The following is a 21,269-nucleotide window of genomic DNA, read 5'->3' on the forward strand; positions in this document are numbered from 1 at the left end:
TCATTAAAGCTTAAAATCCACTGCCAGTGGTTTTGTTTTGGTAGCCTCTTTGTCCAGATTAGCAGCTGAGTGCCTATTCATGACCCAGTCTTACCTCTCTGTGGCTACACCCACCACCCTCCTGTGCAGCTGTCACTCAGCCATCCTGGTCGATGCTGGGGCCTGTCCCAGCCTTGGTACCATGCTGACCCTTTGTCTAGAACAAAGGCTGCCTGTGTCAGCCTTTGTTTCTGCCGTCCGCCCCTCCCCCGCACCATGAGGTGGAGACTGCTGCCTCATTGTTCCCATTATCCCGCCAGAGAAAATGACTCCCTTGTGCACGGGGAAGGAACGAACGGGGCAGAAGGTAAATGAACAGAGGTTGCAGCTTTCTCATACAGGATGGGGCTTTTTCCCGTGCCGTAGGGCATCCTGAAAAGAGAGAGAGGGGTCCGAGTCCCCATTGGAGAGGAGACTTGACAGAAGCACTGTTCCAGAATTGTATGGGGACTATGACATAGCATGGACAGCTCTTGGCCTGAGGTGACCGGGCAGAGTTTGTTCTCACAGAACCGTTTTCCTCCCTACATGCTGCTCTCTGGAAGCTGGCAGGCTCTGGCTTTTTAACTCAGCACCCCTTGTAGATATGGGAGCTTGATTTGCTGGAGACTCAGAAACATTTAAACAATTAAAACTGGCCCCTAAGCCCTGTGTATGACAGACTGCGCAGATCCACAGTTCTATGGAAAGACAGATGGCCAAGCATATTATGCTGCTATGGGACAGGTGCCATTTTTTTGAACATTTTTTCCTTTTTCTCAATTTGTTGGATTTGATGTCTATGTATTATGTGTGTTTGTATGTGCGGGAGCACAGGTGTCTGCAGATATGTGTTTGTATGTGTGTATGTGTGTCTGCAGATATGTGTATGTGTGTCTGCAGCTATGTGTGTATGTGTGTGTGTATGTGTGTCTGCAGATGTGTGTGTGTGTATGTGTCTGCAGATATGTGTATGTGTGTATGTGTTTGTGTATGTGTGTCTGCAGATGTGTGTGTGTTTGTATGTGTGTGTATGTGTGTCTGCAGATGTGTGTGTGTGTTTGTGTGTGTGTGTATGTGTGTCTGCAGATATGTGTGTTTGTGTGGAGTTTGCCATTAAATGTCTTGCTCGATTATTCTCTATATTTTTAGGTAATTTTATTTTAATATTATGTGTATTAGTTTGCCTGAATGTATGGCTGGGCCCACATGCTTGCAGTGTCCTCAAGGACAGAGGAGGGCTTTGGATCCCTTGGCACTGAACTTGCAGATGGTTTCAAGCAACCATGTGGGTGCTGGAAATTGAACTTGGCTCCGCTGGAAGAGCAGCCACTGTTTTTAACCGTTCAGTCAACTCTCCAGCTCCAAAGGTTTTTTGTTTGTTTACTTTTTGAGATTGGGTCTCATTACATAGCCCTGGTTGTCCTGGAACTTACTCTGTAGTCCACGCTGGCCTCAAACTCACAGAAATCCACCTGCCTCTGCCTCCCGAGTGCTAGCCAGCATTGATTATTGCTGCCCAGCAGGTTCCTTTACTTCTTGAGGCAGTATCTCTTGCTGAGCCTGGAGCTAGCCAGTTCCAGCTGGTCTAGTCAGACAGCTTTAACCAGAGATCCCCCGTCTTTGCCTCCCAAGGGCTGAGATTCCAGGTAGCCAGCAGGCATCCCCAGCTCTGCAGGTGGGGGCCGGTTATGTAACTCTGGTCCCCAGTTTGGACAGCAGGAGCTCTGTCCACTGACCCATCTCCCCAGCCCCTAAGACAATATCCTAGTTGTGATAAACTACGCGGAATCTAAATTACTACCCTATCTACTCTGATGCCACAGTGAGGTACATTCCTGTGGTTGGACCACACACCCCCTTCCGTATTCTGGCTGAAATGAATCAGCATGCACTATGCCCCTCTCCCTCAGCCTCAAATTCTGAGTTTATTTAAGTCGGCAAGGAAAAGCTATGAGGAAGCTAGGGTGTGGAGCTTTCTAGACATCCTTCAGATCTGGTAAGAACTGGACTCAAACGTTCTGTAGCTGCAGCCTGTGTAGCCTGCAGGCACATGGTAGACACCCTATACCCTCTTTGTGTTTGGTGCGTGGCACCCCCTGCTGTTTGAAATGTCATCTTTCTTCCAAGTAGGATTTTGTGACTTAAGCAAGAATTTGGGGTCGTCTTAGATCTCAGGAAATATGTGGTTTTGACCAATTCATCAAACCTCAGAGGAATGATTTTTTTTCATCTTACTAAAAGACAAATGGTACTTACAAAGCTATATCTGAGATGCTTATTTTTACCAGAATACACTTTAAAAAGGAAATAGTAGTATCAAATTCCTTACCGTTTATTCATGATAGATATGTAATAGCTGTGATTGGCAGCAGGCCAGATGGAGACTGTCAGGTACAACATCAGCATCTTCCCATATGCTTTTTCTAGTTCTCTAGCATAGAAAACCAAGGTGTTTTCTTCATACTATATACTAACTATGTACTAACCGGCTACTGTATTCAGCAGGGCGGCCTTTTGCCAGCCTGACCTTACATAAGTCTTACCTCTCCACACTGTATCTGTTGTCGGTCATCCTTCCTCCGAGGGTTTTCCCACTTACGTCCTCTCTTTCCCAGTGGAGTGCCTGTACCAAAGCCGCCTTCTCCTACTGTCCTTTTCAAGTGCTGTCTCTTGTGGTCTTTTAATGAAGTCACCCTTTAGTGGGTGGCTTAGCAGTTCTGTAGGATGTGGCTGTCACTAGCCTTGCTCCCTGTCATTCAGCAGTGCTGATTGCCACAAGTTGGTTGTTCTGGTTACTTTCGCACACTACCGTTACTAAGCATTACTTGCCACTACCTGGCAAGACAGCATGGCTTTCTCCTCCAGAACTGAGATGTGTGCACAAGACACTGGCTGTTGAAGCTGAACCCTCAGCTTCCTTGTGAGTCTCTCGCCGCTCCCAAACATGACCTCTCATGTCCCTGATAAAATATACATGAAGACTCATTTTCCTGCAAAGATAGAAACAGGGTTTTATTTAAAATCAGAATCCCTGTTTCTGATTGGGTGGGGGGATACCAACGTGTCTCTGAACTTGAGTGCATGTCTCTTTGCTTGTGTTGTGTATAGTTTGAGGAGTGAGGATCCTGGAAGCTCAGTGGCCACCGATGCCACCCTGGCTTCTTGTCCTGTGAATTTGAGCAATGAAATTCCCAGGCCACAGTGGGGTGATTTCTGGAAGAACATTTACTTTAACGGGCTTAAAGGAGGAAAAGGCGGCGGCAGCAGCGCTGTGCAGGAGGACCCCGAGGAGGGGAGGGCCCTTAGCCACACAGCTGTGGCCTAATAAGGCTTCACTGACAGAGAGGAGGGAGGAGCTGGTCAGTCCCATTCCTCACGCCTTGCCACAGCCTTAGTGTGCTTTAGTGCTAAGGGAACAGACCCCTTACTGCCTTCTCAAACCTGTGTCCATGACAGAACCAGAGACATTTTTGGCTTAGATATTCCTTTCCTGGCATCTCTGGGCTCCAGCAAGGAGGCTAAGAAAGAAACTGGGCACTTTTCTTTAGAGGGCTTTTTTCCCCTTATCTGCCTAGCCAAATTCTACTATCTTTTCTCTTCATTATTCCTTGTGTAAACTGTGGGCAAATACAAACAGGGAAATGAAATCAGTCCTGATCTCACCATATCTAGATGTTTCTGGACTCCCAGGAAGTGACTTGGACAGTAGAAGCAGACAGTTATGAATCAAGCCAATCAAGCCCCACAGAAGTGCAGTGACCATAGCTAAACTTTCTCATTGAAGGAAGCTGGCATTGATTTCCTTCCAGGGTTAAACCTAGTGTGGCCCAGTCCCCAACTCAGCACACAGGTCCTCTAAGGACGTTGGTGCTCACAGGCATCCTGGAAGGGATGGGATGGGTACCATCCCATCCAGAAGATGAAGATGTTGGGGCATACTTGCCTGGAAACAGAATACTCAGAAACAGTGGCTGGAATTCACTCCGGGCGGCCAGGACTCAGTACCAGTTATTGCTAACACCTCCTGAACTGAACTCCTGCTCTGTATCTTTAAACACTGGCCCCAGTGGGGGATTTCAACCCAATTGCACATCTGTTCTTTCTAGTAAATATTCTAAATAACAATGATGCCCTGGACCAGGTATTTAATTCAGGACAGCTGTGTGCATTTTTCTTTTTTCCTAATTTCAGGAGATCAGAATTTCTCCTTGGCTGCTAGTTCCAGTTGTTAGGCCATGGAGAAAACTTGGTGAATTCCTCACCTGTGGAACCATCAGCTTAAGGAAACTCAAAAACCAGATCAGTGTGCAATGCGAGCTGTAGAGCAGAGGGCTCAGGACACCCAACCATGGACATACCTCTCCCTTCCCCCACAGTGGCTTTGTGTGTTCTGAATTGAAATGCCAGTAGGGAACAACCGGCTTCTCAAATCCTATTAACCATACTTGACCTTGACTTTGATCAGGTGACCCAGTATGATGTTTGGCAGCGCTCTCCCTGTCTGCAGTGACATTTGTCCTTTGTCAGCCCACAGGAATGGCCTGGAAGGTGTATTCTGTCCCCTTTGTCTCCTTTCATCTCTATCAGTGTGGGCTTTTGGATGCTGGTTTTATGCCTGGGGTTATTATCAAAGCTGTTTTATTGTGTTGCTCATATTCCTATCTTGGCTGTTGGGAATTCCAGTGGCTCTGATGGCCACGTGACATGTCCTGTTGCCTTGCTTTCTGGGCACTTTGTTGCTTCCTGGCACTACAGATCTTCCTGATGGTGATAGTCTCGCACGCTCCCAGCTCTAGTCCTAGATTGGGTCATTTCCCTAAGGAGCTCTGGGTCCTTTGGTTGACTGGTAAACAGAGAACCCAAGATCTGGGCACAAGTTGGGCTGTTCTGTTTGGAAGGCTCCTTCCTAATGAGGCGACACTGACAGCAAACTCTACGGCAGAAAATCTAACCCTGTAGCTCCCCTGGGGCACAAACCATGCCATTGTCAGTAGGTTGTTAGGTTCCCACTCTGGTTTGGAAAAGTCAATGTCACTGGCCTCTGCAAATATTTGAAGAACACAGCATGTCATGGTCAACTGGGGAGCAAGTTCAGAATTAACACTACACTAGGGAAAAGGTGAACTCAGTAGGGTAACACTTCCTAAAACACCCCTTGCAGAGTGAGCTCCCAAGGCTTGTTTTCTGAAACACCTGCTCCAATTATCAGGCTAGAACATGACCTGCACGTAGGTGTTGTTTCTGAGTTGCTTGCATGCTGTTTTCTAGAGAGCCCAGCAAATATTCTCTTGTGGAGTCCCCAGCACTGTGTCTGTCCTCAGCCATGTGAAGTACCATTTCTCCTTACCCAGAGACTAATCTGCTCTTAACAGTCCCAAGCCATCCAGACGGGCAGTGTGTACTGCTTACAGCTGATGTTAGCCAGCCTCCTGTGGACCATGCTTCCCCACCTCCTAATCTGAGGGGAAGGGAAGTGGGAAGTGAGCTCTGCATTTCTGTCAGATTAAGGTTCCATTTTCTGGAGTCTGCTGAACTTTCATACTTGCCCATCTGCTTTCCCAAACTTGCATATTTTGTGGTGGTTGCTACTTCCCTTACCCTCGTAACATTAACAGAAGGCAGGCTACAGATGACTTTACATGTCAGTATGACAGATACCATCCAAAGGCCATGAAAGATCCTGGCTGAGCCTCAGTGCAAGCTCCTTTCCTTGTCCAGTCACCCATTCAATTCAGGTGTCACCTATAGTGGAAGTGCCACACTGGCCATCTCTATGGGGCAAGTGCAGCAAATGGACCAGCGCCCCCTGCTGGCAGGTGAGAACAAGGCAGGAATGTGTCGCTGTAAGCATAGGGTGCCAAGTAGATGCCCACTGAGCATGTTCACCACCTTCCAGAACACTTGGGGACCATGTCGCACCTGACCTTTTCATTTCGCTGTACACGCCTTTTCCTCATGACGTTGCTCCGTGTTGTCCTGTTCCACCCCCCAGCTCTGTTTCATAATGTTCTGGACCCCCAACGTCTCTGAAAAGATTCTGATAGACATCATTGGGGTAGACTTCGCCTTTGCTGAGCTCTGCGTCATTCCTCTGCGCATCTTCTCCTTCTTCCCAGTACCAGGTAAGGAGCAGAGGATGAGCACTTCCTGCTCATCCTCCTGCCCAGGGGAATCATGTCGCCAGCAACAGTGTAAGTACTTCACTCTGTGCTGGAGAAAGGCGAAGCCACAAGCCAGCCGGATATCCTATGAACACATCAGACAGCACAGCTTACTTTTTCTGAGATCCAAACACAGTTGAAGGAAGTAGAACCAAGGGGGCAGTGGGTAGAATTTGTGGAAAACAGCCAACCTGTCCTCTCCCTTGACTGGGGTTCCTCAAATCTGTGCATGAATTACAGTGCATAGAACGCGCACCAGAAAGTCAGTTTTATAGTGGGATAATTTTCAGAGTTAAATGGAAAAACAAAAATAGAGTGAGCTTACTTGCTAAAACCTGAAGATGAACTAAGAAAGAAAGAGACATTGAGAAAAGAAGACAAGGCTATCTTTGTCCTAGAGAAGAAAATGAGCCTCATCTATAGTTCAGTTACCCCTGGGGAAGGCAGAATACACTGTTAGACCAAGAAGACAAAGGAGTTGTGAATGAAGCTTAGTGGTAGAATACTTGCCTAGCATGTTGAGTCCCTGGGTTCAGCCCTCAGCACTACGAGAGGGAAAAATAAAAATAACATGACAGGTTCTTCATCAGACAGACCAGTCCTGGAAGCAAGTGTTACCCAACAACAGTAAGCAACAGTAAAAGCGTATCAGGAGACTTTACTGGCATTTCCCAGAATGGGTCAGGGTGCTTCTTACCAACCACTGCAAAGGCCTATGCTCTGCACAGCTGCACCTCTGTGCATGGGCTGCCACCACTTCTTCCTTTACATTCAGTCTGGATGCCCAAGAGTAGGCGTGGGAAATGGGTGCAATCGTTGTGCAGTAGCAACAGATTGGATGAGCGGTGGCACCATGACCAGAGGGAGGAAGGAAAACAGCTATGGATGGGGTGGCCCAAGAAGGCCCAGTGAGAGATGGGGACAAGGTCATCTTCGTTTCACTGTTCCCATCCCCTCTGCTCTCAGACAACAAAAAGGTGGCAGCTTCTGGTCCCAGCTCTTCTGCTCAGCCAGCATAAGCACTGTCTCTTTTCCTGGAGCTTTCCCTGCTAGAGGAGGGTGGTCAGAGCTAATCTGCAGGGAGAGCAGCAGGAGTGCACAAGGCCATCCTAGGACTAGCTGGGCCACCACAACAGCGGTGATCCCAGTGGAGCAAGGCAGCTGCCTACAGCTGGCCACCTAGACACAGGACTGAGAAGGCCAGAAGATCCCAGCTAGGCTTTAAAGTTAGAGATCGGCGACCAAAGGAAGACAGAGGACCAGCCCCAAGTCCCCGCAGCTAGGCTGGGAGTTTGCACTAGCCGTTGGTTTCTAAGAGTTGCTATCCTGGGCCCACAGCAGAGGGTGGGATGAAGCAGGGTGGAAGCAAGCCACACCCCTGACAAGTCTTCTTCCTTGGCAGTGACCGTGAGGGCCCATCTCACTGGATGGCTGATGACACTGAAGAAAACCTTCGTCCTGGCGCCCAGCTCCGTCCTGCGGATCATCGTCCTCATCACCAGCCTCGTGGTCCTGCCTTACCTGGGGTATGTGTTTGTGGCATCTGTCTGAGAATCCTTTGCCACTGAAGCGTTCTGTCTAGAGGATTAAAATCTGCATAACCAACTGAAATCCCCCAGCATGTTAGAGCTAGAGACTCAGGACATGCTTGTCCGCCCGCACCAGGGAGACTAGAGAGCCACACTAGCCTGGACTCAGGCGATGCGACTCAGGGCTCACTTCCTATGGTGAGGAACGTGTACACCAGAGAGGGAGAAAGGCCCTGCCCTCAGAACTCCTGATCTCTAGTGAGGGGGACACGGGCTGGTCACTAGGGCTGTGGTACCAATGGAACAGGAGCCGGACGGCTCAGCCCTGAGTCACACAGGTCTACTGCAAAGGTGGGTGGATGTTAGGTCCTGTCCTGAGCCCAGTGGATGAAGGATACCATTGTTCTGGACCTCACTGGTCTGTCATATTCCTGGTTTTAAGCAATATCCATTGAGTTTGTCACCAACTTGTTTATGTCATTCCTTGTGTTCTCATTTCCAGGGTGCATGGAGCCACACTAGGTGTGGGCTCCCTTCTAGCAGGGTTTGTGGGAGAATCTACCATGGTTGCCATTGCAGCGTGCTACGTCTACCGGAAACAGGTGAGAAACTATGGTTACAGCTTTGGGGTCATTGGGACCTCTCTCTGCCTTCACAAATAATTTCTCTAGTTCAGGAAGTCTGTTCTAATCCTGCTGGGCTACCTCACCCCTTCCACACCACACCTACTCTGGTAATAAACTCTCAGCCTGAGAGCAGAGAGTTAGTCTGACCTGAAGGCGGGGTATTCCAACTACATGTTCCGCACCTAGATGAGATTAACCAGGGAGTGGATATAGACAGAGATGAAGGGAGCCCAAGACATGATCCCAGCATGTCTACGCTTTCAGGCTGGGGTTACAGAGGAAGCAACAAAGCTGGCAAGGAGAGCCCAAGGAAGCAAAAAAAAGAGCGTTGAAGATTCTGTGTACAGACAACTCTTAGGAGCTGTTTTGCTCTGGAGAGGAGAGGGCTATAAACGTGAATTTCAGAAAACCACTTAAGATTGGGTGAAGTCAGTGAAGTACTTGCTTTGGGGACTGACCCAATGAAATGGGATCCTAGTGGGAGAAAGGACAGCAACGCCCATCAGCCAAGTGCACACCAAAGGGGTGGGCAGCTGAGATGGGGGGAGGGGCAGTCATGGGAGCTCTTCTGGTTGCTTTTGCTTGGGTCAGTTAAGTAAAAAACTAAGTTGCCCCTGACAGACAGCCATGATGAAGACTGGAAGACAGAGAAGGGCCTGTGAAAGCCTGAGCTCCCTAGGAGAGTAGAGAGAGAAGGTCTGGGAAGGCCCTGCCACAGAGGGCAGCTCCCTACAGTGGGCACCGCAGCACAGGACTTCTTATAGGCCTCCAGCCACATTGGCATTCCCAGCTGAGATTGGGAGATTGGAGTCTGAGGTCAGGGTTTTATCTGGCAACTAGGACTCAAAGAAAGCAAGATAGAATGTGGTTGTAATCACTGAGCGTCCCATTCAAACCAAAGGGAGGGTAGAGGACACAGAAGGCCGAGCCACAGGAGTGGCATGGGCAGAGCAGGGATGAGAGCCGGGTTCTGAGAAGAAAGTGCTGGAAGAGGCCGGGGGGAAGCCAGTTTTCTCACTCCGATCTGTTGCTCAGAGCGCTGAGCACACAAGGTCTGCATGGACTCAGGAAGGACAGAGTAGCGACTGACTGCTAAGAAGGTACTTTCTGCAAGGATAAAACAGGATACAGTGAGGCCACCAGGAATTAGGGTGCACAATGGGCAGGACAGAGTGAACCCAGAGCTGTCACAGGGGACACACCGACCAATGACAGATGAGAGGACTAGTCCAGAACATAAAGGTTCAAAGCTTGGGGTTTTAGCAGGACGTGGGAGAAGCCTCCATTTGAAAGGCTGTAGGGAGCTGTCGTCTAAGGCTACACCCCAAAGAATGACAGCAAGGATATGAGGGACAGGGTCCCCGAGAGTACCTAGCACTGTGTACCAGACACACATCAGGTACGTGAACAGCCACAGTGCAAGGAATACATTGACTAGATTCGTCCTGGACCAGGCTGCCTCACACCTTAAACCCTCCTCGCGGTACTGCTGTGGATGTCCTGGCCACATCCCCACTCTCATGTGTCTTCTTTCATCTAGAAAAAGAAGATGGAGAATGAGTCAGGCACCGAGGGGGAAGACTCAGCAATGACCGACATGCCTCCAGCAGAGGAGGTGACAGACATCGTTGAAATGAGGGAGGAAAATGAATGAGCACAGGCCCAGGGGCACTGCAGGGACAGTCACGACAACAGCATCATCTCGTTCCTCCTCCTCCCGTCGAGCTGTTTTCTGATTTTTAATTTTTACTTTTGGTAATGAAAGAGGCCTTGATTTAAAGGTTTCATATAAATTCTCTAGCATACTGGGTATGCTCATAGATGTGGGGACCTAGAGAAAGGTCTTTACTGTCACTTTGTAAACACAGAACCGCTGACTTCATGCCCCTGCTCCATAAAAACCCAAAAGATAGAGCCACCTCCTGGTCGACGTTTCTACTCCCTTGGACAATCTCCACTTTGGAACCAAAGGACTTGGGCTGTGCCATTGCCTCTTGGGCCAGACTCTTTTCCTGTCGTCCATGTTTGCCTCTTAAGAATCAACAGGTCACAGCTCAGCCTCTTTTGACTTGCTCCCCAATCCTGTGGCTGTAACAGAGATGTGACCTGGTGCCCACCACACCCCCTCCCACGTTGGAGTCATGAACTCTCAACCACACACATCAGTGGGCCACAGGCTGCAGCCCAGAAGCCCCCTGCTCCCAGAGGAAGAGCTGGGGGGCGGGGGTCATACCGGGCCAAAGGAATGGAAATGTAATCTCCTGTAGAAATCAGATCAGTCACAAACCGACTTGATCATCAGCATCTCGCTGAGTTGCCACAACCCGCAGTGTATATACACAAGCTGACTTTGCAGAGTTGTCCCAGAAGCGCCACTCCAAACGTCAGCATCCTTCCGCATGACTTTCCCTGAAGGCTTGCTTTTCACTCGCCTTCCCTGAAGAGGGCGCTAGAGCGAGAGAAGTGGAGTGTCCTAACTGTCCATTTTGTTTCCACAGTGAGCAGAGCTTTAAGTCGTAATCCGTTCTAATGCCAGGTTCCTGTCTCATAACTTCTGATGTAGGTGTGTTACCTGTTTCTGCCGTTCTTAGTCACAGCTCTGGGGACAGGTAACTGAGTGTACTATGGTACTCCCTTCCACACCATAAAGCAAGACATTTTATAAACAAGTATCAGAGTCACTGTGTGATACCCCTGAAACAATGCATTGTAACTCCATTTAGTGCAGTATATTTTTCTAAGTTTTGGAAAGCGGGTTTTTTCCTTTAAAAAAAAATTATGGATACAGTTCACTAAATTCCTGATTTAGTCAAAATAACTAGACTGAAAGAACCTAAACAAAACAAATATTTTAAAGATATAAATATATGCTGTATATGTTATGTAATTTATTTTAGGCTATAATACATTTCCTATTTTCGCATTTTCAATAAAATGTCTCTAATATAATTCAGTGATTGCTACGTGCTCCGCATACCTACAAGCTCATTCACGTTGTACCAGTGACTGTTGTACGTTACAGAGTCCTTTGTGTATGAATGTCAGGGCCTGTAGATGCCAAGAAAACAATGTTTCCTGATGGGCAGCCTACAGAGAAAATGGGCCACTTGTGCAGAAAAGTAAAGGTTGGAAGGGCAAAGGCAAAAAAAGGAGAAAAAGGCAGGCCTCTTGCGTTTCTTTTTTCCATGTTGTGTAATCCTCATGTTAAGACTGTAAGGGCAAAGGTTGGCTGTCGGCTACACAGGCTTGTTTCCATTTCCGGATACTCAATGTCCTTCATATGTGCCCACCATGGGAACATGGCCTAAGTGCTGCCGTAGCTGCTTGTCGGTGATTTCAGGGGCAGATCTGAAAAGATAACTTAAGTCTTAATTGTATTGGCTTTTTAAAGTACATGACTAGAAAATTAAACAGCAGTATTTTTTAACATGTGTGGCTATTTTCATGCTTCTGGGGTTGGAGGTTCAGTATCAAATGGCAAAGATGAAATTTTCCCCCCTAGATGTAAGAAAGAACAGCTAAGCAACTCTCCATTGTGCAATTAGGATGCATGCTTCAAGTCCAGAGCCACCTCCCTTGGTGAAGATGAAGAAAGCTGGTTAGAATTCCTGAGAACCTGGGATGTCCTGCCTTCCCGGGCCTCAGCAGTGGAGCTGCAGTTCTGCAGGATTTGTTCAGACCCTCACTTGCAGGGCAGGCGTCTCCACACGTCCCGCTCCCTTCTTTGGGCCTGTGTTGTCACTTGACACCCTAAGGCAGAACTCTGAGCTGTCATACTGTTATGTTCAAACCAAAAATTCCATCGTCTGGACTTGGGCAGGGGTCACTTTCTCTACTTTCCAAAGGCATTAGGACAGCCTGCTTCACCGGCCTAGTGTTATTTTTAAACGTTTTGCGCAACTAACAACAGAAAAGGACCCTGCCTTGGAAATCCTCTTGTCAAGGACTGCGGGAAGACCAAGTAGGACTTTCTGAGGGTTAAGCAACTGTAGATAAATACAAACTAAAGTTGCAAGGCCATGGGGAGGGTTTTCATCCACGCTGGTGGCCCCAATGAAGCCTTTCTAGAGTGAGGCTTTCCTCTGAGCAGCAGGGAGGGCTGTTTTTTTTTCTGAGGGGCAACAGGGGGTCATTCTAAGTGCACGCCTGCCATTTGCCCTGCCCTTGTTTACTGGGTCCTGGTACACAGGGCATCTCTAGGGCACCGGGAACTCAGTAAACAGAGGATCGCTGTGACTCACGGATGAGCAAAGCCTACACATTGCAGGGCTTGCGGCTGGCAGGACACTCACCCTGGAGGACACAGTCACTGGAGAGGTCACTTCTTTGCCGGTCAGTCACCCCTTGCTACCTGTGTTGGGCTTCTCTTGCAGCAAAGGTACTCCTCTCCCATTGGAGGCCATCTGTTTCTTGGCATTCGCTGATGGTTTGACTTGGAAATGTCCGTAGAGAGCCTCAGAAATGAAAACCCTTAATACCGGTTTAAGGTGTATCTCAGGAGGAGTCAGTGTGGACGGCAGTAGTGTCAGCTTCCGCAGACTCGAGCTGCATCCTTGCAACGCGGCCCCTTCTGGACCTGGCGGGACTGAGACGATTACACACCTCGATCATGGGACGGGGTTACTAAAGAATTAAACCACTCCCTTAGTGCAGGATGCCCGTGGGTGTATGTCTGCTCTGGAGATGAAACGGGGGGCTAGGCAGACACCCCCTCCACTGAGCTACACTCTAGCTCCCAGCTTCCCCACCCTGCTAACTATTCTGTTTGGGGATAGTCTCTTCTGAAATAGGCAGAGGGAAAGGAACTCTTTTCTAGATTCAACAACTTTCTCCCCAAACCGTAATGAGAGTGAAATCTGTGTTAGGAAATAGGAAATACCAATGTTCTTGTAATTATTTTTAGGGTATTGTGGGGTTTTGTTTTGTTTTTGTTTGAGACAGTGTTTCTCTACATAGCCCTGGCTGTCCTGGAACTCACTACATAGACCAAGCTGTCCTTGAACTCACAGAGATCCTCTGGCCTCTGCTTCCTGAATTCTGGGATTAAAGGGGTGCGCCACCACCTCTGACCTCTTGTAATTAAATTATGTTTCCTTGAGAAATGTTTGTCTTATTTTTATTTCGAGACGGGGTTTCTTTGTAGCTTTGGAGCCTGTCTCGGAACTAGCTGGTCAGAGGTTGGCCTTGAACTCAGAGATCCACCTGCTTCTGCCTCCTGAGTGCTGGGATTAAAGGTGTGCACCCAGGGAGAAATGTTTTCTGTACTGATTTTTTCTTGCTTCAGTAAAGCCTTAAATAGGGTGTGATAAGAACATTATGTGCTGGTGTGTGGTGACCAGCCAGGTGTAGGCCTAGGGTATTGCAAGAGAGCTAGCTGCCAAACTTAAAATGGAACCTTCTGAGCCGCATCAGGAGAGGGCTCCTCTTGTTCTCAGTGCTACCCCACACTTCTATAACAGATATAATACTGTCTCTGGTAGGGCCTGGGAGGGTGAGATGACTTCGGGGTTATCTGTGCAAACCCAGTGGTTTCTGTCTGCCTTTACACACAACCCCTACACAAGGCTCTTTTATAAAAAGCATCCGAAGCATCAAAAAGCAATGTGTTTGGAAACCATGAGAGCTACTTCTCTGTGTGGTTACTCTGAGCCTCTATTTCTGTCATTTGAAGAAGCAAAACATCAGGTGATTTATCAGCTGACCTAACCGCACATGAAACAGGATGTAGTGGAAATCTGAAGAGAAATGTAAGCCAGCCTGGGTTGCCTGCTCGCTCACCCAAAGGCTGGCAACTAAAATGAACACAGAGAAGCGAGCAGGAGAGAAACAGGCCTGTCATCAAAACAACCCAAACTCCGCTTAGAAGGCAGCAAACACAACTAATTGCAGAGTTTACAGACTGATCTCAAAAGGGAAAATAATGAGAAGACAAAGAGTCTTTTAAACTTTTTTCCTTCACAAGATGGAAGGTCCATTGTTAGCTCTGCTGCTGTGGCCCCCTGCTGGGAAAGGCACCTAGATCAAAGGAAACAAATTCTCCACCAAGTACAAGTGGTTCCAGAATTGTAACTAGCGCCTTCCAAGCTTTCAGGAATACAGTTTTAAGATTTCTATTTAGTGCCTGTCTTTGTGCATGTACACTTTAGTGTGGGTGTTCTCACAACTGTGCACAACACGGAGCCTGTCTTTGTGCATGTATGCTTTAGTGTGGGTGTTCACACAACTGCACACAAAATACAGAGTCCAGAATCACTGTCTTATTTCCTTGGAAATGGGGTCCCTTTGTTAACCTGGGGCTCACAATCTGTTGCCCAAGCTGGAAGCCATCAAGACCCATCAATCTTGGCTCTGACCCCCAGTTTAAGTGGATGCAGGGATCTGAACTCTGCCCTCATGATTCCAGGCAAGCACTCTTAACCACCAAGCTATCTCTCCAGTCCAATGATAATTTTTTTTTCTCCTTCATTTGCAATCAATCAACCAGAATCTCTCAAAACCTAGCGAGGAGAGATGCACTTTTAAAGATAGCTGTCAGATACACATGCATGGATTTAGTCAATGTTTTCATATAGTACCTCTTCAGTGAGGCCATGTAGCTCCAAGTGCACCTCACCAGCAAGACTTGACCTCCACTTCTGCAGAAACAAACATCAACCAATACATAACGAAACAACACACAAAATGGGGATTGTTTCTACATGAGAAATAGGAGTTCCTTGGTGTACACGAGGACAGACCAGGTAAAACTGGTTCTAACACAGCAGCGGTAAAGTTCCACTAAAAGAAAGCTGTTCCTTCTGGTCAAGAGGATAAAATCTCTGGCCTGGGCAGAGGCCTAACATCTAAGTTACCCAACATGTAAGAGTGCCAACCACCTGGCCGTGGGAGCATGCCGGGAAGGTGGAGCACCCACGGGAAGGCAGACGCACCAGACTCCAGGCAGAAGAGATAAGCAGAATAAATTCCTCTAATTAGATACTGTACTTTTACTTCCCAGGATCCCAACCTCTAGCACAGTCCCTCTAACCTGCCTTAGGGTTCAGCTGGGTTCTCACTCTAAAAGGTACAACTCGTTTTTTCTGTCTCCTTTAAAATACTGGCAGAAGCTGGACTGGGTCTGAAAAAGCATGAGATAAAACCGGACTCACTGAACATAGTTGACAATGAGGACTGCTGAGAAGTCAAGAACAATGGCACTGGGTTTTGATCCTAATGCACGTACTGGCTTTGTGGGAGCCTAGGCTGTTTGGATGTTCACCTCACTAGACCTGGAAGGAGGTGGGAGGTCCTTGGACTCCCCACAGGGTCTGCTCTTCAGGCTAATGAGAGAGGGGGAGTTGACTGGGGGAGGGGGAGGGATATGGGAGGCGGTGGCGGGGAAGAGACAGAAATCTTTAATAAATTAATTAAAATAAAATACTGGCAGAAAGCTAAATATGCTTTTTTTCTTCCAGTACTTTGGGATTCTGTGCTTTTTTTCCCAAAACCTCTCCCCACCATATGGCTGCCTGCTGAAGTACAGCATGGATTTTTTCCTTCTCTTCTCCTCTCCCCTCTGGGTAGATACTTAGATTTACAGCTGGCTTGCTCTGGGAGTTCTCTTTTAAACACTTATAAAATTGTCCTCGAGCTTCCATTTGATCCATTTTAATAAAACCCTCATTAACGAGACTAAGAACCCCAGGAGGCTACTACTCAGGTCCTTTCACTTTGAGCAAACCTTGATTTTTGACTTTCAAACTCTCCTGCCAAACTCTTTAATCAGCAGAAAAAATGAACCCGTTCCTACACCCTAGACAGTATGGTTGCCGTACAGTATACAACTTCATGGAAATTCCACATCGTGCACAGTGGTAGTTGCTATAAACTATGCCAGAAACGTATTTCCAACCGTGGGTTCAGGAAAGGCAGCTTTTGGAGCTGCAGAACATTAGGCCAGGGGAACTCTGGTTCCTGTGGTATAAGGCTGTGAAATTTAAGACCCATATTTGCCCAAACCAGCTTCTGAATGAAGGCTGTAGCACCTCTGTGTCAGAGCAGATTCAGGGTGTACTTCACAGAAGTTAGCACCACACAGTCAGCCATGCCACCACAAAGCAGGTTCATTACCCCAGGGGTGCCACATCTGTAGGGTTTTGGAGGCATGACCTGTTCCTTGTACTCAACGACACGTTTTGCTTTGCTCTGCAGTGCCATACTAAAATGACTGTCTACAGCTGGTATGACTAAAGAATCAGACACACAGGAGATTCTGCCCAACACTGGCACACTCTCTCACTGAAGGAAAGCTTTCAACCTAGAGGACTGGAGCCCACAGCAAGGCCTTCCACACTTCTCTGGCCTCTGATCATCTGCCCACTCACAGTCTGGGCTCCTTCCTGCCCCAGCATTTCATGTCTGATCCAGGTTTAGAACATAGTATGCACTTTGACAATGGGAAGATGGCCTTATTCCTGAGGTCAGAACAAACAGCAAATCCACATTCCCCTGCTCTAATGAAATTAAGTCCATTCCTCCCCACGTGCTCAACTTACAGGCTTTCAGCTCAGGCAAACTGCAGATGAAAAGCCGCTGCATCATCTAGCTTCTTTGCAGTTTCTTGGTTTTCTTATCCTAATCACTCGCCTTTTTACTCACCAGTCACTTGATTTCCTAATCTTAACTCTGGTTTCCTCATTTTCCAAATTTACATACTAAGTTTAGCCCTTTGCCTCAGTAGCTAAAATCTCCCAGCAGATCCCCCCTCCCACTTCCTGTCATAGTTAAATATGACCCACCTTCCCTCTGGTATTTTTTCTGCACTATGGTTTTATTTCCCAGCACTTTAGGCATACAGGCAGTCCTCTCTTAACCTCCTCCAGGTTTTTCTCTGCCCCAATGCTGGTGAGGTCTGAGAAAACCTGCCTGCTCTTGTCACCTGAAGTCTTGGCCAGTCTTTGGAGAAAACGCCCTATAACAGCGTAACTCAAGAGATGACTTTTTCACATTCTTTATCTGCATTTTCATATCCCCATAATCCCTATGGTTATAAGTTTCCTAATTTCCTTAAGGCTGGAAGTTTCCTTCTTCACTGTTCATCTTTTAATTACATCTTCTATTCTGCTTATACTGTGAGTTTGCTTTGCTTTGTTGTTTTGCTTTTTGAAATAGTCTTGTTAACTCACATAGGATGGCCTGGAACTCATAATCCTCCTGCTTCAGCTTCTCAGATGCTGACTATAGACAAGTCATCATGCCAATTGCATTTTTGAAATACTACGAGGTCATATTCTTTGCTTCCACCAAGGAACTAGGACATACGTATCTTCCTATCTGGCTAGAGTCAAGGTGAGCTGAGAGTCTGCCTCTCCTACAGACAGACTGAAGATGTACTGGCCCAAGTAGCAGTAGCTAACCTCCTGGAAGAACAACACCACCATACACAGGGCAGGTCTGCACTGCTCTATTTCTGTGGCATCCTGTCCAGATGAGTCTTAGGCATCACAATCAAGGTCTCACTATAACCCTGTCCTACCTCCTAATAACTCCCATTTCTTCCCTTCCTGTGTGGCTTAGCCTAGGACCCATGGGGAGCAAAGCACCCTCTTGACTTCTCCTTTCTGATGTTATCAGAGCAGTACAGCCAGAGGAAGGCAGACACTTGTGCATTTCATCCCAGGATTCTCATTTTGAAAATGTATTAATTTTCAACTTTTGGGGGGTCACCAAAAAGCACCCCAAGAGCAAGAGACCTGGTCAGTTGTCCTCACCAACTTAACATCATGAATCCCAAAATAAGGACAAGTTCAACAGAACCACCATATACGGGCTGCCCATGCCTGCGTTAGCATTGCCAGGACATAAATTTCATGTCACCAAAGGACAACCTGCAGGAGTCAGTTGTCTCCTTCCACCATGAGGGTCACCAGGCCAGGTGTGGGCTAGACAGCAGATGTGCCTCTGGTGCTGTGGGATAATGCTCTTATACACTCTAAAGATCTGTCACATGTATTGGTTTAATAAAACACTGGTTGGCCAGTAGCCAGGCAGGAAGTATAGGTGGGGCAACAGGACTAGGAAAATTCTGGGAAGAGGAAAGTCAGAGATGCAGTCGCCATCCAGAAGCACAGAAAGCAAGATGAGAATGGCTTACTGAGAAAAGGTACCAAGCCACGTGGCTAAACATAGATAAGAATTACGGGTTAATTTAAGTTGTAAGAGCTAGTTAATAATAAACCTGAGCCCACAGGCCAGTTTATAATTAATATAAGCCTCTGTGTGTTTATTTGGGACTGAATGGCTGTGGAACCCAGCGGGATGGAAACTTCCATCAAAGTTCTAGAACAGTTTTTCTCCAGCTCATGTGTCCTCAGGACCAGAATGTTACCACCTGGTATTTTGAGTCCTCCACCCTGCACAATCATTAGTGGCACGCGCGTGCGCACACACACACACACACACACACAGCTTTACATCACATACCACAGAGAAAGTTCTGGAATCTATTAGACTGACGAGTATGTTTTTCTGGACTGGCCCTTCTCCTCCAGGCATTGGGTATCTATCTACAAAGCTTGAACAGACACTTCCTGTCCATGTGGGCACAAAATGCCACAAGAGAATCCATGGAGATGGTACCTTCATGTCGGTGCGCTGTCCAGCCTGGTGGGGCCAAGCATGATGGGCTAAGCAGCAACAGTGTTCATTGGCTCAGAGCTGGCCATGTCAATAACAAGGCTAGCTGGAGACAAAGGGGCATCTTCAGGCTGCTCCATGTCAGACTGCAGGATTGTCACTGGATTCTGAGCTTACAAGGAGAAAGTGTTGGCACATCAAGGCAGCTGTCAATGAAAAGCTCTGAACTGGGGAATAGGTGGAGGACAGAAGGGTCCCTGAATATACCCCAAGAGTAGAGAATGTGAGCTAAGCCTTGGCCAGGCCCAGGGGGGGTGAGGCTGGCTTAGAGCAGTACTAGTCCTAAAATCTTAGCTCTGCCTCTTGCCTCCTTCCTCAGATTCAACTTTAGAGAGCCCCAATTGTCAACAATGAGTTGGAGCACTGACTTATTTAAGACAGAAAGGGTTTCTGTCATTCTTTTTTGTTTTGATTTCTGTTAGTGACACAACACTGCTCTCTGAGGACTACAAAACCTATTAGTGGCCCGACTAAGCGAGAGCTCTGTTCCCCGGTTTCCATTACCTTTTTCTGTGACAGTCCCCACACGAGCTCTTGCTATCCCACTTACAGGTGCATTTTCAGCAACTAGAATGGTCAACACAGATGAAAGGAGCTCTGTGCGTAGTAGCCTTTGCCCAGCAAACACGTGACAAGGACTATTATTGTTGGAGATCTGTTTTGCAGGCTGAGGGCATCTTTCTCCACCACCACCTCAGACAGGTTGTGCACGGTTAAGATAAAGATTTAGGGAGGATTGGTAACTTACCCAAGTCATGCTCATCTTACTTAGAGTAGGCAGTGGAACTGTTGTTCGGCCCAGATCTACAGTCAAACTGCATACCTTCAGACACTGTGCTGATCACAGAATATCTTCTACCTTCAGCACTGCCTAATAACAAACACCAAATCTTATTTTACTTTATGTGCTTTGGTGTTTTGCCATGGTGTCAGGCCCCCTGGAGTTACAGAACATTATGAGCTGCTATGTGGATGCTGGGAATTAAACCAGAGTACTCTGGAAGAGCAGCCAGTACTCTTTAACTACTGAGCCATCTCTCCAGCTCCCCACACACCAAATCTTAATCCCTCTGCCCACAAAGGCGGTGAGATGTCAGAGCTGACTTCAGCACAGGTCCCAGTCTGCCATGGTCCTTAAAAGCAGATACTTAACCACAGCACCAGAACAGGCTTCAGAGTTTACTAAGTTTATTTTGAGCTGTTTTCACAATCCTTGGCATCTGAGTGTATTAAAGGAATCAAAAGCAAAGACCGAGAGGAAGCTCAATCTTGAACAGTGAAGACAAGAGACACTACAAATGACAGGAAACTTCCACCCCATGGGCCAGGCACCTGAGATCAGTCCCCAGCTTAGGAGTATGGCTTTTAGGGCAGTGGACGACTGAGCAGCATTGCCATGCCAGCGTACCAAGAGCAGACTTTGCTAATCAAGGTGGCAAGAGCACAGCAAGCTTCATACGTGCATCTCATGATGATCCCCAGAGGAAACCATGCCCTCCCCCAGGCAGAATCTCCGAGTGGGCTGCCAACCTCCTCGAGCTGCTACAATACAGGGAACAAAGCCAGTCCTTTCACAGACAGAATGGAAATGAAAGGGCATTCACTACTCACATTCATCTGGCCTACTCTGAAGTCACAACACTACAGTGGCTGCTGCGTTCTCGTAAGGGCTACCATATTTTTAGCACCATTTATGTTATTGTAGATCAAGGCAATTTTCAATAGATAAATGAAAACTAAAATTAATCACAAATTTACTTAGAGGTTTAAAATTAAGACTGAAGCACTGGTTACTGGAGAATGATGACCGAGGCTATCTACGTGCTGTGCTCCGTGTCCCTTTCTTGTACTGATTATGTGTTACTGACCTGGGGAAAGCAGCCAAGGGTACAGAAGCAGTTGACCCTGGTGCTATCCATGGCATGAATGTCCTCACTCACACCTTTATTCAAGGGCTGCATGGCTAAGCACCAGATCCCCTATCCTCTGAAGAGAGGATCTTAAAAGAAAGGACTTAAATTTGGGGAGGAGTCAATGGAATATATTTATTCATTAACTCTTCAAATTCATTCAGAGTTTTATTCTCTTATAATTTAAGCATAGTCTGTTGAGCATCTACTGCTTTTGTTTTTATACAGTGTGGCAGTTAGTGTTAATTGCCAACTTAACAGAATCTAGACTTCCATGGGTGATGAACCTCTTGGGCATGCCTGCAGATGACCATGACCGCCTTCACTGAGGTGAGAGCATCCATTCAC

The 21,269-nt window shown here is 47.4% G+C and overlaps 1 protein-coding gene across 1 annotated transcript in view; it reads left to right on the top strand.

The window, feature by feature from the left end:
- Ankh (ANKH inorganic pyrophosphate transport regulator) overlaps positions 1-11,766 on the top strand; it is a 136,996-nt gene extending 125,230 nt beyond the window's left edge. The window contains exons 9-12 of the mRNA XM_041632101.1: positions 6,014-6,143; positions 7,585-7,708; positions 8,214-8,313; positions 9,878-11,766. Of these exons, the coding sequence (XP_041488035.1) occupies positions 6,014-6,143; positions 7,585-7,708; positions 8,214-8,313; positions 9,878-9,991 (468 nt within the window). The 3' untranslated portion in view covers positions 9,992-11,766. The remainder of the gene's footprint in view (positions 1-6,013; positions 6,144-7,584; positions 7,709-8,213; positions 8,314-9,877) is intronic.
- The last annotated feature ends 9,503 nt before the right edge of the window (positions 11,767-21,269 follow it).

Source organism: Microtus oregoni, unplaced genomic scaffold, assembly GCF_018167655.1.
Source record: "Microtus oregoni isolate MIOR12 unplaced genomic scaffold, Mior012 000040F_ref0000088, whole genome shotgun sequence".
In the NCBI taxonomy this organism is placed as follows: domain Eukaryota; kingdom Metazoa; phylum Chordata; class Mammalia; order Rodentia; family Cricetidae; genus Microtus; species Microtus oregoni.